Here is an 18,678-nt window from a genome sequence, read left to right on the forward strand (position 1 = left end):
GCACGATTGAAATTTCGGCTATCAGCAATAGGATCATACGGTCATCAATCATATGGTTGTTATCGCTTATCGTTGTTGCAGATGCGGGGAAACATAAAAACGTATGATGTGGATGTACATCGATGTAATCGATACGTTGAAGGATATAATTGAGTTACCTTTTACGCGACCGAATCGTTCGAAGTATTTTGTAAACGCCTCGGGGCGTATCAATTTGGCAGGGGGCCAACACTCTGGATTACTTTTGAGCCATAAAAATGCAAATACGTCATAGTACAAAGGGTGCACATGAGTAAAATCCATTCGAAGTCCAAGGTCACACACCGCGTAGGTTGTTCTATATTTGACCAAATGAGTGCAAATAGATGTCAATCAAGTGTCAAAGGTCGCAAACAAACCGAAGGATTAAAAAAAACGCATTTGTGGCAGCGGTGGGATTCGAACCCACGCCACCGAAGTGACTGGTGCCTTAAACCAGCGCCTTAGACCGCTCGGCCACGCTACCTTAGTACCAAAATGTATGCCAAGTACGGCGCGATTACGGTCATCTAAGATATTCATAAGGTGTTGTTTGATTATAGAGAAATGTTCTACAATTTTCATATGTTAACGCCAATCATTATCGATGTTGTGTATTCCAAATTAAATTGCTCATGTACAATTGCTCATAGACAATAAGGTACTCCCCATGTTTTCGCCAAAGATTATCTTGGGTAAGATTTTCTTCATTTTCACTTCCATTAGCTTTGCTTGTTGTCTTGATATCTCGAGCCTCCTTGTCGCCAGATATTGGTACATGCTTGTTATCGGACGTTACTAAAACAGTAGCAATGTTTTTATCTCCAAGCGTTCGATGCGGCAAACGGGGTATAAAAACGACTACCATCAGCAATGGCACTTCACTTTTCTACTGCGATTGCATTCTGAGTAGTCCTCCCGCTGACAAAATGGTAGGTCCTTTGGGTGAGCCCTTTCGTCGCAGCGGTATTAAAATTCAATTTCCACCTGTGTGGTTGTGTAACTTTGCAGAAATTCATCATCCTGCTCGCCCTGTTCGGTGCTGCCTTCGGGCAGAACCTGCGCGCTGAGGTCGATCAGCTGACCGCGTTCCTGAACATGGATCAGGTGCGCGCCATCTACGAGCGCTACGTGCAGACGGACGCGCAGGTTGGTGAGATCTGGTCCTTCCTGCAGTCTGCCGAGACCGACGCTGCGTGGCGCGTGCTGATCACCACCCCGGAGTTGATTGAGATCAGCGCCTTCTCCGAGGCTCGTGGCGTCAGCATCCGTGACTACCTGAACGGCATCGCCGCCATGCTGGGACTCACCCCGATCACCCGCTCGGTCAGCGCCAAGTCGCCGGCTTCCCGCTCCTGGAACGCCATGATGGACGAGATCCGCGCCGTCACCGACCTGCCCGGTGCCGAGGCTCTGGCCCGTACCTTCATCGCCAACCCGGCCAGCGAGTTCGGTCAGCTGTACTTCTACACCCAGGCCCGTCGCTCCGGCTTCACCAGCATCATCACGAACCCGGATGTCACCCGTTTCTCCGCCCAGCTGCGCGCCTTCGGCGTCGATGTTGACCAGATCATCTCCCGCTTCCAGGCTTTCTTCGGATGGGCTTAAGCGACGTTTGACTTTCGGCCTGTGTAATAAAACTGCTTTGTGATCATTTTACATAAAATTCTGGTTCTCATTTTCCGATTCGCAGCGCGTACTCCTAGTTGGTGCGATGTTCCAAACCGTTGGCGTCCTTGAAGGGCAGGTGTGTTTGGGTTTCGAAAAACGTGACCAAATGTTTTGATCATCTGCCGTACATCCTTGTCGGCGGCAAGGTCGATGCAATGTACCCCTTACTAGGGTATGTTGCGCGCAACGGGGATAACCGGGAATGTGAAAGTGCAGGGAAGACCAAGAAGCAGAACAGGTCCCTGCACTGTCGCCGAGCCGTTCAAGAGTTCGCGTGATCGCGTGGAGAAGAAATGAACTTTCCGCGATCGCGAGCACTCACTCGGGGCGGGCTCGGTGAACCTCCTCGATCGGAGGAACACAAGAGAAAGCGACTTTGTGCGCGACAGAGACAGACCGTGGCGCCGGTCCCAGATGAACATCACGTAGCTTTCCGCGATGCAGCGCGCTCAGTTGGGGCTGGAATCGGGTCCAGAACCGTGGCAACCGCGATCATCGGTGGTCGTGTGGACGGAGTCTCGTGACGGATCGCGTTGAAGCAGCGCGCCCATTGGGCTCACAAGTGGAACATAACTGTAGGCGGGTCGCGTAGTGACCGGGCTAAACCAGGTATCTTTCCATCGGCACTCTGTTTACCCGATCAAATTGTGCGTGACGGATCGGAAATCTAAAATCCCTTCGCCGCAAAGTTTTCTTAAACCCCTCTTGATCACATTTCAATAGTCTGTTTGTGTCTGAGTGTGTGTCCGTAAACTGCTATGTCCCTATGAGCGCGATCTAAACTTTGATCCGCGAAATTCCTGATCGCGCATTTTTAGGGAGTGCCAGACGACGCCGGTATAAAGTAGGTGATCGACGCGTGTCATTTCGCATGCGTCTCCTATGCTTGTGTGTGTGTGTGTGTGTGTTTCTGTGCCCTTGTGTCGTGCAAAGACCGGGTGCGGTTTAGAGTGTGCTCCATTTAGAGCTGGTTGCAGTTTAATCCCCCCGCTCCTTACATCGATCGAGGAAAAGATCGCAAGGCGCAGCATGGAGGCCAATTGACGAGCCGGAGCGCATACGGTTTCGGAGAGCACGGGAAGAGGTAGGTAGGGTGATAGGGACCGAGATCGGATCGTTGCGGGCGAGGAAGGAGGTTTCGGCGGCGGCGGTGACAGGCGTGGCTAATTTGATAAACCGGTTGTAGAGGAAGAAAAATATAGCCACACCGGAACGTGGCCGTCTTATCATATCTTGCGAGGTAAAGCAACGTGCGATCATTGACCGTTAGGTCCCGGATCGCGCGGAGTGGTTTGCAGAAGCTCCCTCCCTTCCCTTCCCCCTCCAGCGGGAAATCGTTTTGCAAGCGGATCTTGTCGTACCAGATGCAAATCCAATATCGCTAGACCAGGTTCTTCGTCGGAACGAGTGACAGAAGGGAGGAAATCAAAGCGAGTTACCAAGGGGGAATTGGAAGAAAAATGAGTGGCCAAACGCAGCTTTCTACACAATTAATGCACCTAGCTTGGCACGAATCGAGTCAGCATTTCGTCGAGAATGTCGGTATTCTGATGTTCCCAGCGAGATAGCCCTTTTCACCCCTTTTCTCCCACTTTCCACGGGGGTTGCTGCCAGCAAACGGCCACGGACCGAAAAACGTTATGATTATGTTTAACATAAATTATCTCCGCCAAGCCGTGCGTGTCGGCCACGGCACCTCAACGTTTCTTTCCCATCGATCATCGAAGAAGAGCGAAGTCTCTATGGCGGATCAAATTTAGCATAATCACCGAGAGCATTTCCCGGCACTCCCGAGCTGGTGGAGTCCGTTCCCACACGGAAGACCTTCAAATTAAGCCACCAGATAGACACCAAATTACTTGACAATTTGTTTGGCTAAGGCTTCGATCGGTTTTCGCCGGTTGGGGTTTTCCTTTGGCCAGGTTTCGGATTGTCTGCGGTTTCCCGGCTTCACCCCCCGCGGGAGTTCAGAACGGGAGGAAATGTTTCATCTTCCGTCTCTCCAGTATGTGGCCAGGTTGGTTGCATGCTGCCGCCACATTTACACCGACAAGACGAAGGGTTAATTACGCTCCATCGAGCACGCCACATTATATGGTGGCGATCTTTTTTTTTTTTTTTTTTGGCGTGGCCTTTGTTTTGATACCACGTTTGGGTGAAGCAGTGGTTAACCGAGGAACCTGCGCGCGCCTCGCAGCAGGTTTTTACAGTTAGGAAGCGCGTAAAGCGTCATCCAGAGTTGCGTGGCCCCGTCCGTCCGGTCCTGGGCCGGGTTTGGGGCGATAAGACGCGGTTGAAAGGCGTGCTGTTTTAACCTGTTTCGATGCTTTTGATCCATTCTTTATGGAGCAGGCACGACGCGAACGGAGCAGGTTGGTCAGTGGCAGGAGTTTGGTTTGACCAAAGCCGGGAATTGAGCGGTTGAATGTGGAACATGTTAGCGAAAAGACATGATGATGCTCAGCGGAACCAAAGCTCTAGTCCCCTAAGCCTGTTCCCGTTTTTCCTTTTCTTTCGGTGGCTAATGTGGTAGCTTTTGTTGTTGACAGAATCACCAGCCAAGGAGGGTACGGTGTCTCATTTGGCGCTGTTATCCAGACTAGATCGTTTGTTGGGTCCGAGATGACTTCATTCGATAACGGGGCTCACGTCGAATGTGAAATTTTCCACTCGCAACCCCCACGAGTGCCATTTGGAAGTTTTGGAAGTAAAATTAGTGAGATGATAGATTTGCAAAAGGTAACAACTTGCTTTGGGAACATGGAAAGTGGGGACCTTAATCGGAAGATGCTAAACCAAAATCAAACTGAAGATTGCGATAAAAGAGATAACATTTACTATTTCCGCTCCCCTGGAGGCTTCTGTTGATAACCCTGTTGTTTGCTGACAGACTTGATATAGTTTCACACTCGACGCTGAAAATAAGACAATTTCCACCAGCGTACCGTGATGATGAAAAGAGCGCATCACGATAAAAAACTGAAGTTACCGCATCCGAAAGCTGTTTGTCTGTCGTTTGTCTAGCGTGCTCTGAGGAGATAAAGGGAAGGAATGAAAATAGAAGCTGAAACATGTTAGCAACACTTAGCATCCAAGTGCGAACGTTTGGGAAGTTTGTCAGAGCGGGGGCTGGAGGGAAACAAAACACAATCTTGTTTTGGGAAACGGTTTGATAATACTGGAGCGAACGCCTTACCGAGACGGTTCCATTTTTAAACTGGTACACAGTGTAAGGCAGCGTGTACCGTTGTTGTCATGTCAAACGATAAATATTTAAACAGTTTCAGGTGTTTTGTCACGTGGGTCGTGAGAACGGGAAAGGGGTTTAAAATGGCACCTATTTAGTCTCGAGGTTGGTTCCGGTGAATTAGTTCTGGGAGCGATAGAAAGAAACGTTGAAAGGTTCTGTGTTACTTACTTGCTCTACTTGCATTCTTAAAACAAACACTTGCCCGCTTCTTATTGGAACTCTTATATAGGGTAAACCTATCTCGAGCTTCTAGGTTATTGAATAAATAATTGTGAGAATGGTTTACCAATCGTTCTTTGCAATTCGGTGAGTAGGTGCATGCCGCGACGATGATGACGATCAGTTCCAACGTACTTTCAATGCAAATCGTTCGATCAATCGTACTTCAAACAGACTTCGCTTCCGCTGGGGCGACTCCACAATGCCAATATTTCCTGCTTGGCTATAAACCTGTCGCGCGTCACCAGCCTGAAGGAGCACTGCTTCGGTTCCTGGCCGTAATCTGACACCTGCAAGGGGCACCGGCACGCCCCGGATCAGGTTTATCGAGGTTAAAGTCCCCCTACACCGCTCTGAGCGCACTCGTGGCCATCACTCACAAACGTTGGTGTTAATTTCTAAGGTAAACAAATTCCTCCTCCCGATTCCCGGCCTTCACCGCCTTCATGCCGGATGATGTCGCGAGCTAGATTGATGTTAAGCGATGCGCGTGGTCTTTAGAGATGCGGTAGAAAGCCCGAAGGACCATCCGTACGAGTCGACTCCAAGTTCATCGATTTGCATATTAACTAGCTTGAGTGCCTACGACTCGGCATTGGTCATGCGTTGGTCATTGGGCGGGACACTTCCACGACGGAAGGAATGTAACGGTACCGGCATCCCTTTTGCCAAAAAAATGCTCATCTGCTGCCAGAAGCCATTTATAAGGTGACCCTTGACAATCCCAAGCGTACGAGGTACGTCTCGCTTCTTTTCTTTCCATCGCCGATCACAAGAGCTGTGGTGGTCGATTGTGATTTGTCGTTTGGTTGATTTTTCGAAAGTTTATTCTTTTTGGGGCCACCCTTACAAGGCATCGGCTCGTGGAAGGGAAGGGCGCACGTGTTGAGCAATATTGCAAAGGTTTGGCACTCGGTGGAATGCCATGTGCATCTCGGTGTTGCCAACGCTGTTGGAATCTTCATTATGGAAATAACAAATGGAGTGGAGTCGCCTGAATGCATGTCACCGTGACGCTGCCGAGGACGAGGAGATGAACTTTGGAGATTTCTCTTACGTTCCCCAAAAGAGGCTTGTCATCTTCGCAATGCAACACTTCAGAGATGTGGTAGCTATTGTAACTGGCCTTTTATCAACAGTGTCGATGTTTATAAGGCTTTTTGCAAAATTAACCACATAGATATGTATGTATATTCTTGAACAAAACTATCAACCCTTCAAAATCAACGAAGCAAAACATTCCAGACGACAAAATATGAGGTCAAGGGAGCAAGAGAAAGAAATATCGAAAAGTGTAGCTTTCACAGCAAATTGAGGACACCGTGCAGGACATTCCAGCTTTTGCCGTTGATGGCGTGAAGGAGGAGTCTTTTTGCGCACGCCTTCCGGAACCTGACTTCCAAGCAAACTCCCAGGACCGTGGGCATCTCGATCTAGAGCAGGTTTTTTTTCTCTCTTTCTTTCGAGTTCTTTTCCTTTCTATTTCCATCCACCAGTGTGTTATCTGCAACTGTGTTTTTTTATGCTCGATGGAAATTCGATTGATTTATTCGTTCTCCCATGGGATGACGGGAAGGAGTTTTAGCAAACCTGACTCTGATTGTTCCCTGCTTCTCTGTTTCTTGTTTTGCTACTGCTTCTCGCGATCTGTCATTAACAGTGAATGGTTATGCACTTTTCGTTTCTGAATGTTGGCATTTCCATCGTCATCTTCACTTCAGTCGGCAGCAAAACCCGAACGCGGGGACCGAAGTTGACACACTTTTCGCCACGAAGGAGAAGTAATGAAGTTTGTATCTTAAGCTGGAGAAGCTGGTGGGTGAGAGGAGATCATTCTACCATTTCCCAGGTGCATCACCAGGTTGCAAGGTGCATCCGTGCACAGCTGAGCTGCACTGCCTGACTAGATGCTGATGATGGGGTTGTTTGGGGCAGAAAAGAAGGTGGTGTAAGGGAAAGACAAATTATAAGGGGGCTTGCAATGGCGCACATACACACACACGCACACATTTATCGTTTATTTTTATGGACAGAATCAACCTGCCAATCCCTGTGCAAGTGGTATCTTGCAACACACAATTGTTGCAAGAGGTTGACGGAAGTTGACCGAGCTCACGTCCGGTGAACGGTTCATCGGTCTCCCCCCTAGAGTGACCACCTTCCGTAACGCTCAAGCTGTCCCCGATGGTTTCGGGAAGAAATGGAGACTGGAACGGTGTGCCACGGGAAACTGGCAAGGAAATCGCGTCACCGTGTATCCGCGGAAACGAGTTTTGGTCGAAGTCGACACACCGAGCGTTGACGGTGAATAAATTAAATGAACTTCCTAACGGATCGCGCAGCTTCTCCTACAATTTATCCATAAACTGGCACTAAACGATTGACTTTGTGAGAGCTAAGAAAATACCTCATAGACCATTTATGATTGAAGGGTAAAGGCAAATTATAGCGAGTGATCATGAGTTGAGATGTTGTCAACAAGATGCACCAAGTGCGCTGCAATCTTTTACTTACACTCGTTGAATCTTCCTCGTACTTCAATCTGTTTTTCAAAATAGACAGACTTACTCACATTTATGACAACCATTGTTAACCGAAAACGTTCCTCCCAAAGGCGTTTGCGAGCTGAAAGAGAAAGTTTCGCCTCGCATCATTATGGCGGCAGCGGGATCAATTACACGTCGGACGTAGAATTTTCACATTTGGCTATAATTAAATACCTGCACAACCGTTCACCAGCCGCCACCACCACCACCGAGCAGCAGCAGCAGTTGCTATGACAACGGGCACAACGATTTTACGATGTGTGTATTTATTTTTCTCTCCCCCCCCCTCCCATTTTCGTTTCAATTTTCAGACGCCGCAGCGCTTGGGAAACTCGACTTCTGGCTCCCGCCTGGGGTGTCCGGGGAATGTTTCTGCATGTGTGACCTAAAAACGGTCAAACGGGTAGGAAGCTTACAAAAAGCAAAAAAAAGAACCATGCGGCGATGAGGAACCGCCACTCGACGGAGGCGAAAGGCGAAAGAGAAACGCCAATCCAAGATCCCGCCAATGTTAACGAACGGCCGAAGAATCGGACGCACAACAGGAGGAGGAAATCGACAATCGATCACAGCAGCAGCAGCAGCGTTTTGGGTTTCGACAGTCCGGCCAGCTTCCAAAGCCGGCCTTGCCAATCCACTGTAGGCACACGGTTTTTCACGAACAGCTTTGAGAAATGGTACGTGACTTGGCCCGAGACACACCAATTCCGCGCGCTGTAATAAGCGCGAGTGAGCGGTGATCAAACGCCTCAAGGGCCCTCGAAACCTTCCGTCGGATGCCAGGCTTAGTTCCTTCGACGAGTATTCAAAAGTCGGTGGAAAGGTGCAGTGCAGTTCTTTTGCGACCTCAACAGCATAAAGTGATTGTGAAGTGACTTGGGGTGGTATGGCACAAAAAGAGCATAATTTGCAAGTGTTCATTTGTTGGAGCGGACAACAACACCAAAAAAAAGGCAAAGTGAGTAAAGAGTGTGACAAACTGACGACAGTTTGCTGGCAGTAAAATAATTGTGGTAAAAACCGAATAACCGCAACCACCAGGCAAACAACATCCAGCAAACGTACACATATCTGCATACAACAACAAACAACCGAGTGTTCGCAGCGCCAGTGATGTTGTCGTTTGCAACATAACGGAATATTTATGACCAGGGTTTTTTTTTTGGTTTCGTCTGTTCAGTGAAATCGAAAGAAATCTCTGCTCAACTCCAGTGTCGGAACCTACGAGCAGTCGAAGCGAATGGTGATGGTGGTGTTGGTTTTGTGTGGAGTTTGTTGTGAGCTGAAGTGCCACCAGTGGTATGTGTAGCCCTAGAGACACCCGATCCCGAAGACGTGGGAGGACCTGCGAGGTATGTGTTGTTTGAAAAATGCAGTTGAAGAAAACGGTTCGAAAGAAGAAAAGCAAATGCAGCTCTCAAAGCATACGTCCCGATCATGTTTCGAGGGAAACACCAAGCGCGCTCGTGTCGGCCAACATACCGTGGCTTGTAGGTGCGTACTTATCCACCGGAGAGCTGCTCGAAAGTGACAGTGTTTAGCTTTAGCGTCTGACGTTTGGTATACGCTGGGGTGTTGCCGTTTGGACATCGATCGTTTGGTGCGTTTGGAGATCGGGTTGTTGAGGTGAAAGTCGCCGAGAACGAGCCTGAAGAGTTCGGTCGCCCTCGTGGACACGGTGGAAGATCCCGGCGGAGATTCGTGATGGAGGCGGACGTACTGAACGCGCTGACCACGCAGACGGCGTACATGCCGGGCGGTCGGGATAGGGACGGCCATCCGCTGGTCGTCATCCCAGTGCCATTCTACGACAACCTGCCCTGGATGAAGGGGTTTCTCGAGACGACCGTGCGGTACCTGTTGGCCAGCCTTAGGTGAGAGCCCTGCTGCAAGTGAGTGCTTTTCTCCCATAGCCATCACATAAAACCATTCCTTCTCTTCCATAGTCCGGATACGGTCAGCAGTGGACTGGCGGTCATCCTCGACGCCCAGAAGTGCTCCTGGCGTTCGGCTCGCCAGTACATCCGACACGTCCAGCAGCTCCTAGGCGAACCGATGAACAGCTTTCTCGTCATCCGGCCGGATGCGTTCTGGGATAAGAATCGCGTGGAAAACTGCGCACGGCAACACCGCAAGGGCGAGGTAAGTGGGCAGGAGGTTGCATCCTTCGTGGTGTCTTGCTGTTTTTCCCCCCAACCCCCAACTCGCACTCTGTAGAAACTGGAAAATCTTACAATCAACCAGCCTATCTTTCGATCGTTCCACCTCGAGCTGTGGCGATACTGGAACATGCCAAAACGTACTCTATCTTCCCGCCGCCTACTACGAGATTGATTGCGCGTGGCGATCGGTTTTCGGTTGTCGTTTGTTGTATTGCGCCGTTTCGCCAGTGAACGCTTAACCTTCCATTAGCGAACCATTTTGGCGTCTTGTCGGTGTCGACAAAACTTGGGTCGATCGCGAATCTCCCGATACCTTATCGCGCTTGCGCCCCTGTCAATGGCGAATGCACTCTCCCCCCCCCCCCCCCCCCCCCCCGCCACTGAGGCACTTCTTGTTCGAGATGTTTCACCGCCAGTGTGTGGCATTGAACTCCAAATTTGTAGTAACTTTGTGCGGGGAAGTTGGCAAGTTTGATAAGCTGAGGTCTAGGTACTAAGGTGTTGCCATCTTGTTTATGTTTTTGGGTGTGTCCAGAGAGTACGTGGGTCAATGCGCTGTTTTGATCGTACAAGGGTGTCCGTGCCCCCGCAGGGCATTGCTTGTATGACATAATACGTGACTCTAGACCCAAACCGAGGGGCCTGGGGGTTTTTTTTTAGGGTCTGCTGGTCAGATTGAAAGCTTGATATTGGGCCGGTGCTTGTACGATGTTGCGCTCTTATCAGTTACTTTTCGTGGGTGCGTGACCTGAGGCTTTAGTGCAGGAAATTACAGTGGCATCGCATGTTTCTGTAAGTATACATGTTGTGTCGTGTTGTCGCTTACACAAAAAGAGAAGACGCTGGACACACTCTTCGAGACGGTTCTGTTGCGGGATGGTTTCTTATTGATTGGTGTCTTACCTTCGACCGGAGTAGTTATCGGTGGCAATAAACAAACAGTGAGCTATAAACAAAACGCGCTATCGATTGTGAGACACGTAATTAATGGAGCCTCAGATTGCTCAGATTAGTACACTGCTTTGGTTTTGGAGTGGTACGTTAATTGTTAGGCGCTTATCGGCGGGAAAGTTTAGGCTAGCTTATCGGCTTACGTTGCCACTGAGGGTGCTACCGAAATTGAAATAATGATGGCGATGGTCCCGGTTTTTGCTGGGATCCTGCCTTAGCACCAATTGTTCGGGCCGCATCGGCACGTTATCTGCACGTGTAGTATATAGCGCGGTTGCAGTGTGATAAGCTCCCCGGATAAAGCAGACGTACGTCATTAAGCCGATTGTGTTGCAGATGCACCTGTGGGGGGCTTCTGTTGACAGGGGACTCGATTCCCCACGACCTCCATTGAACATTTTCCGCTGCATCTGGTCGGGGGGAGGGACTCTAATTAGCTTTCATTATGGCTACAATTGACATGGCGGGGGCTTCACATTAGCTCGCACGTTGCTGGCGGAAAAGACAATTACCAGTTTCCCTTTTTTCCCTCTCTCCGGTAGGGGGAGGAACGGTTGGGTCAGAAGGTCCCGTACCTGTGGGCCGTGGAGGGTGAACGTTTCTTGCTTTCTTCCACGCTCCCGAACAGCCTCGTTCCTTTTTTATGAGCCAATGGGTATCTTGATGTTGTCGGTAGTCGAGGGAAAAATTCTACTTACATTGCATTAACCATTAAGAAAAAAGACCAGCTAGCTGATCCATTTACATATAGCTGCTAATGCCTCAGAGGGTGGCTTTTTATGAAGGTGTAACATGCGTGGTGAGCATGTGCATTTCGTGTGTATGCTTATGAAGGGTTACTCTTTTTACTGCCCGAGGCTACACGCACAACCTCTGGTGACTTTCCAGGTTAACGATGAGATTTTCTGGAGGTTGTCGAAGGTAGCTGTCGATCAAATGGTGACTCTGAACGCAAAAACAAACGAGTACTTTCGTGATCGTATACGGCGGGTATTATTGTTGCCCTAGAAATTATTATTGTTGCTACTTGGTACACGAGATCTAAAGCCCAACACTTTTCATACGACAAATACATTTGAAGTCTGCAAGGTGGCAGTGATCAGTCGATTGCAAGCTTCAAAAAAGCTTTGGCAAATGGTAGATAGAGAAAGCTATTGAAACTCCGGAAATGTGTTTTCCCAGGTGCGCTGAACAAAAAGTACCTCCCTCAATACATACACGGTTCCATTATATCTACTAAAATCCCGCTGCGCTTTCTCTCGTTCTTCGTCCACCATTTTCATACCACAAGGCACGGTGGGCAAGGGACCACATGACACTCCATCGCAAAGGGCAGCTAATCGAGTGTAACCATTTTCTTTACCTCGAGACGCATTGTGTTTTTTTTCTTCTTTCCATTTTCTCCTTGGAATTTGCGCGGCTTTGCAGCCAAAGACGTCGGCCAAAGAAAACCCTTGGCAGGAGAGGAGACAAGAAAAAAACCGTCCGTTTCAAATGCACGTCGTTCGATGGGGAAAATTGTACCCGGTCCGGGAGGGGTTCCGGGGCCGAATCGAAAGTGGTGCGAACAATATGTTCTGCAAGATTTTAAAGAGCCGCGTTTCGGATTCAATTGAAACGGAAAGTGTGTTTCCAGCCGGTTTGTGCTTTCGATGCAGAAATTGTGTAACTTTTTCTCTCACCTTCATTATCGAATTTTCACCGATCGCGGGTTGGTTGGTGTTGGTGGCGGCAAATAATTGCGGACCAATGTGGAAATTAGCGCGCGTTTGGCAACGCGAGCTGACGTCGCGAACCCGCTTTTTGTTATGCTTTGAAACGTTTCGCAGATTTATGAGATAATTTCCGTTCAATTAACATAAATCTGCCTGAGTGTGATGAAATGTTTGGCATGATTTTTAACGGTTGTTAATTATTCCGACACATTATAGAATTAATTGTCAAAAGTAAAAGAATTCTTACGTTAAATGATGTTATTTAAAATATATTGATGTACTTGTGTTTTCCCTCACAGCCAACCATTATATCCAAATCCCGCCTTGTGAAATATTTCGACACTAGTGAGCTGCCGGAAGAGTTGGGAGGTATCATCACCTATAACCACGAGCACTGGATACAATCCCGTGAGGTAAGTCAAGATTGATCCCAAACGAAACCTACTTTAGAGTTTTTTAAGGTGATGACGATACAATGCACACAAACATTTATTTTCTTTCCCCTTTGTTCAACACTTTAATATGATAAACCCCATTTAAATGTTTAGGTTAATTGAGCAATTGGAATGCTAATCGAGTGAGATTCTTCTGGAGATTACATTCTTGTCCGCTTAGGACGTTCTACTTAGAACGAACTTTCTACAAACACCTGACGAGGGGACAATAGCGAAACAGAAGAGACTGGCAAGCTTTAAGAAAGTGGTCGCAATCTCTAAAAACCGATCTCCGATTAGGTTTTCCTCGAACGTTCCCCTGAACCGGAATCGAAACTCATAAAAATCATCTCCTCGTTGACGGTTTCTTTGCATACGCTTTCTTCGTCGCCGGGAACTTGAAGAAGTTCTTGTCATTAGGATTTATTATTGTGTGTGTGTGTTTCATTTTCCCTTTTCGTCTTTTCTTTCACGTTTCTCTTACTTCCCCCCACCGTCGTCTTCCGTACACCCACCCATCCAACATCCAACTCATCGGCCCTTCCTCCTCTGGACCACCGAACACCGGGGTGGCGTTCGTAGCGCATCGAAGAATTCCGAAAATCCTACGATAAAGCGCTCGGTGACCTAGAAAACCTGCATCTCATCTTGCTGGACAACCGGACGGTTCGGGCGAGCGAGTCCGCGGCGGCACTCCAGTCCTGCCAGCAGCTCAACGTCGATGTGCAAAAATTTCTCTCCCTCGTTATGGACAGCGGTAAGTTTTGCAGCGGTGGAGCAGGGGTGAGGAGCGTGAGTAAGCGGCTTTTGGAGGGTCTGAGTCCCGGGCTTCGAGATGTCCGGTCTTTTGCGGGCTCTTGCGCGATCTTGCGCGATCGTGGCAAATCATATTCATAAGTTTCGCTCTCCCATCGATCGCGCCCTGTGGTTATGCCTCGGGCCGGAAGGCTGTAAGGCTAGTGAACTTAAGTTTCAACATACAAAAAACGGGATAGACCACTCTACGCCATCGTCTCGGTCCATCACCTGCAGTCTCCTGGACGCAGCATGTTTGGTTAATTGAACAACCACGATGATGATCGGTTATGCGTCAATGAGGGCTTAATTTCTCCCCGTGATGATGGCTGGGTACGGCCGGAAGTTAGGGCAGCTGTGAAAGCCCACTACACTGATCTATCATTTCCGCTCGCCCGAGACAGAGAACCAACCTTAATGAACCACGATTAAGACAGCGAACAAATGTCGCAGCTCAAAACACAAAACGCCACTTCCTTCCACGTCCGAAGCCTAGAGAGTCTCTAAACGCCTAGTGTTTGATGAAGTAGCCATGATTGGGTAATTGGATGTGTTGAAACATTAACACGTCGTTCCACGTCGTTGATGTGGGGGCAAATTTTTCGTCATTTTAATTACCGCTTGTTCACCGGAAAGTCACCACAGCGGAATTGTGAAACCTTAACCGCTCTTCGCGCGCAACGTTCACTGAAGCCTAGAACCGAAGCCCTAGTTTTACATTTAACGTTTATGTTTGCCATGCTACCGTTTAAGCTTTCCCTCGCCCCAACCACACTCTCAACACATTCTAGGGCTCGTGTGTTTTATTTATTTTATTTTAACACAACCCGTGTGCGCGCGAGATCTGGGTCAGTTTCGTGTTCGAGGCAGTTGCAACGGCCAATCCCTCAGCATATGCTTTATGCGTGCGGTGTCCAGCCTCAGCTGCCTGCTTGTGCTCCACTAGAAAGGTACTAATGTAGGCACCGGTGGTTAATATGCTCCGGCTTCCGAACTTTCCGGTGGGGGTTTGGAGTGGAAGTGGAGATAAACCTGCGGTTCTCTGAGGGGATTGAGATTTTTTTCTCTGCCTTTTGGCGTTACCAGCAATTAAGACAATGGTTGTATTAAATTGCACCCCATGCGGGGAGCGAGCGGGTTTGGGTGGGTTTGAAGTAGGGCAGCGAGTTTTATGTAGATGAAGTGGCTCTAAACTGGTGCATATCGGGGCAGGTTAATTGAATGCTGCGATACATTTGGCGTTTTATTTAGGGGCGTATGATAAAATTATAAATTAAGTTATAACACCCTAAGAGCTTTAGGGTGGAGTTGAAGTTGCTTGGAGCTCGTTTAGCTCTGCCTATGCCTAAGCTTTCCACCGTTTTGATGTACATAAATGGTCGAGGAGTGAAACTATGATTAAGACCGACCATTAACGAGATCCGTTTGGGCTAATGGATTATTTTACTTCGTGTGAAAATATTGAGTGTGACCACACGAACCATATTTCATCTTTTAAGTTTCATTGAATTGAATGTGCATCCAGAGAGGCGTAAAAATTACTTAAACACCTTCTTTACTGAATATTGTATTTAATCTAATCTTTGTAGGTAAGAAGCTGTTGTCTCACTTGAGTGATCTGCATAGCTCCAAGACGGCCCTTTCGCAGGATCTAAGCGACGGCAAGTCGCAGGTCGAAACCATGCTGAACGCTCTCGATCGTAAGCAGACATCGGTGAACCAGGCCTGGACGGAGCTGGAACGCACGGTCGAGGTACTCCGGGAATTGGCGACCCTGGAGGAGGGCGTATCGCACGTCACAAGCTGGATTCTCACCACGGCCGAGGCGATGCTGAACGCCCAGCTGAAGGTCGGCTACGATGTGAACACTGCCGACAAACTCCGACTGGAGCACGAAATTCTCGAGCTGCAGTGCTGGAAGACGTACGGGTTCTACGCCGAGCTGCTGTACAAGATCGATCACTTTCCACGCCAGAAGGACACGCCAGCCTTTCAGGATCTACTCTCACAGCGCGAGTGGATGGACTTCGTCTGTCGGAGTTTCGCCCAGCGGCTCGAACGGAGGCGAAACGTGCTGATCACCTCGGTGCGCTTCTTTCGCCTGGTGGCGGAGTACTTCGACAAGACTAGCGAGGTGTTCCAGTCGCTGATCATGGGGGAGCGGATCGAGGACTACGAGCTGGCAAGTGGCAACCTTCAGAAGTTGAAAGAAAACCAAATTATGTTAGGTAAGGGTGAACGATGAGAGTACTAGAGTACCCATGTACTGAGATATAATTGTTTTGATTTTAGAAATGGTAGAGAAAGAGATCATAAAGGAAGGGGAGAAGCTGAGTGACGTGCTGCTAATGCCGGTGAAGGATGCAGTAGGGCGAGACATCGACGTGGACTACAGCGACGACATTGGGAACGTGCGGGATATACTGGACGCAACCAAGTCCCGGTCGCGCATCTTCGCTGAGAGCGTGGAGTTGCAGAAGTTGACGCTCGATCAGATTACGCACATCTTCAAGTACGAGCAGGACGCCCGGACGGCGATCCAATGGATGGACGATCTGTACAAGGTGATGCTCCGATCGCACACGCACGTTGGTAGCAGCGTGTACGAGATTCAGTCGCAGAAGGACGACCACCAAACCTTCCAGGAGACGGCCAAAGGCACGTACAACTATGGTTGCCAGCTGCTGAACGCATCGCTCGCCCTGCGTCAGTCCTGCAAGCTCGAAACGGAGCAGAACATCGCGATGACCAAGAACCTGCAGCGGACGTGGAAGTCCTTCCAGGCGGTGGCCCAGGAACAGCTGACCCGGCTGCGGGTATCGGCCGTGTTTCACCGGAGCGTCGAGGAGCACTGCACGAAGCTGTACGAGCTGAAGGAGTGCGTGCTGCGGATCGGGGAGATCGAGGAGATTGGCAAGCGGAAGGTGCGCCTGCGCAAATATCTGGCGACCCGCGAGCGGCTGCTGGTGGAAGTGGGACGCATGGTGCGGCTGGGTCGACTGCTCAAGACAAGACTGAAGGAACCGTTCCTGTTGGACGACCGGGTTGACGCGTAAGTAGGAAGCGCATCAGACATTCTGATTTATTAATAAAACGCCAAGCCAAAGGCTTTGGCTGACAAGAGAGAGAGAGGGAGAGAGAACGAGAGGACATGAAGGAAAGCATACCGTCCGCATTGGGAAAACGCGCGACGAACACAAGCCCGAGGTTAATGAGCTGGAACATTGGGAAAGAGTCGACTTTCTCAAGTGGCTTTAAATTATTTAGCAAGCATACAATTTATTTTCCCCAAGATTTTCCCCAAGAGAAAGTTAAAACAGAAGAATTCTTTCGGACGCGAAACGGAGGAGTTTCCACAGTTGAGGTATTTTTAACCATCACCAACACGCAGTTTTATCCATGGTTCTGCTTTATATAATCCGACGACGTCCAATTTGCCGGTGCATGTTTTGGACGACGTTGTTGTTCAGTTGCTTGTGAACAACAGTTGCTTTGAGTCGCTCGCACTCTCGATCCGGCAGAGTTAGTTGAAGATTTGTGCTTCGTAAGTGCGTACCGGCGCGATTAATCGAGTTACTTGTCCGTTTTTCTATTCCGACCAGAATGGCCAGTCCGGAGAATATCATTACCGAAAGTGATAACATTATGGCGTGTGAAGCGATCTCGACCCGTTTGATGGAGGTGGCTCGTGTGGCGGAATCGTTGGACAGTGTGCTGAGTGATGTGCAGGGCGGCTTTGACGAAGAGGTGGAGGAGCTTACCAGCACCGAAGCGGTGGACGGGGCGGAGGCAGCCCTCGGAAAACGTAGCGACAGTGGCAACCAGAGTGATGTGAGTTGCGGGACTCTTTGGTGTTTGCGGGGATCAATGGTGTTAATTTTGTTCCAATGTTTCGTAGGATTGGAGCTCAAGCATCAAGTCCACCGACGAAGGGTCGTTCGTGACGGCATCGGACTGTATCTGTACGCCACAGTCGAGGTCCTCGTCCTACCATACCGCCTCGGAGTGTCGAGCATCACCCTGGTGGGGCGTGGAATCGATCGAGCAGCAGAGCTCGCTAGAGAATGACTCCTCGGAGGATCCCGATCCCGAGGCATTCCCATCGATCAAGCTACTGTCCGGCGTGGTGATGACGTCGAACGCGAACCTTACGTTCGACGATTCCGACAACAGCTTCCTGACTCCCGTCAACTCGCACGGTACGGCCGACAGTGTGGCCGATTCTCATCCAGACTCGGACGACACGGTGCCGACGGCCGGTTCGAGCACCGCACGAGACCATCAGCCTAGTCCACTCGAGACCAGCTCCGCGTCCAGCTCGGCCCTGAACTCGATCAACCGGCGCGAAAACCTGGCCCTTTCGCTTACCCCCGAGGAGCTGGCTCAGATCGAGAACGACATCCGGAACAATAATCTGTCCTCGGGCTCGGTGCCCTCGGAGCTAGTCGGCAAGGAAATCCAGAGCGCGCAGGTAACACCAACGAGCGAGGATAGCGGAAATGTGAGTACAAGTAGCGTTAAGCTGGATGGCGAACTGGATTCAGCCGGATTGACGCCGAGCCCGGAGCGGGGTTTGAGCGAGTCGACCCGCTTCCAGCCGGTTAAGGGACCAGCTGATATCTCCGGTCTGACATACTATTATCAAAACATTATCACCAAACACACGGTGAAGAGCTGCCTCTGAGTGGGAAAGGAAGAAAATCAACAAACAGAGAACTTTAATAGTTTGCTGGGAGCTATTTCGAATTAAAGAACGTCTGTCAAAGAATCGCTAGGAACGTTAGGATTGCAGCAAACGGAAGCAAAGTGTTTGGCATGCATGGAGCGAGTGTGCAATTTGGGTGTGCTTGCCTTTTAATAGCGTTAAAATAGAATACTAGTTTTAACATTCCCTTTATTGTTATTTGAGTAGAAAAT

At 49.4% G+C, this 18,678-nt stretch overlaps 2 protein-coding genes and 1 non-coding gene across 3 annotated transcripts; 2 read left to right on the forward strand and 1 right to left on the reverse strand.

Moving 5' to 3' along the window:
* Nucleotides 1–106: 106 nt before the first annotated feature.
* LOC131294787 (protein G12-like) lies at nucleotides 107–1,626 on the forward strand. Its single transcript, XM_058322831.1, has 2 exons — nucleotides 107–124; nucleotides 1,030–1,626. Exons 1-2 carry the CDS (start codon nucleotides 107–109, stop codon nucleotides 1,624–1,626), a joined length of 615 nt encoding a protein of 204 aa, XP_058178814.1.
* On the reverse strand, nucleotides 424–505 carry Trnal-aag (transfer RNA leucine (anticodon AAG)). The gene has a single exon. It is a non-coding gene; the product is annotated as a tRNA-Leu (tRNA).
* Nucleotides 1,627–9,408: 7,782 nt separating the features above from the next.
* LOC131281470 (SEC14 domain and spectrin repeat-containing protein 1-B) lies at nucleotides 9,409–18,445 on the forward strand. Its single transcript, XM_058310804.1, has 8 exons — nucleotides 9,409–9,578; nucleotides 9,651–9,846; nucleotides 12,832–12,945; nucleotides 13,549–13,723; nucleotides 15,351–15,989; nucleotides 16,054–16,813; nucleotides 17,364–17,592; nucleotides 17,660–18,445. Exons 1-8 carry the CDS (start codon nucleotides 9,409–9,411, stop codon nucleotides 18,443–18,445), a joined length of 3,069 nt encoding a protein of 1,022 aa, XP_058166787.1.
* Nucleotides 18,446–18,678: the final 233 nt, after the last annotated feature.

Source organism: Anopheles ziemanni, chromosome 2, assembly GCF_943734765.1.
Source record: "Anopheles ziemanni chromosome 2, idAnoZiCoDA_A2_x.2, whole genome shotgun sequence".
Lineage (NCBI taxonomy): Eukaryota > Metazoa > Arthropoda > Insecta > Diptera > Culicidae > Anopheles > Anopheles ziemanni.

Coding starts and splice junctions, on each gene's coding strand:
- LOC131281470 (XM_058310804.1), top strand. CDS start 9,409: ATGGAGGCGGACGTACTGAACGCGCTGACCACGCAGACGGCGTACATG. Junction 9,579..9,650: donor TACCTGTTGGCCAGCCTTAG/GTGAGAGCCCTG, acceptor TCTCTTCCATAG/TCCGGATACGGTCAGCAGTG. Junction 15,990..16,053: donor AGAAAACCAAATTATGTTAG/GTAAGGGTGAAC, acceptor TTTTGATTTTAG/AAATGGTAGAGAAAGAGATC.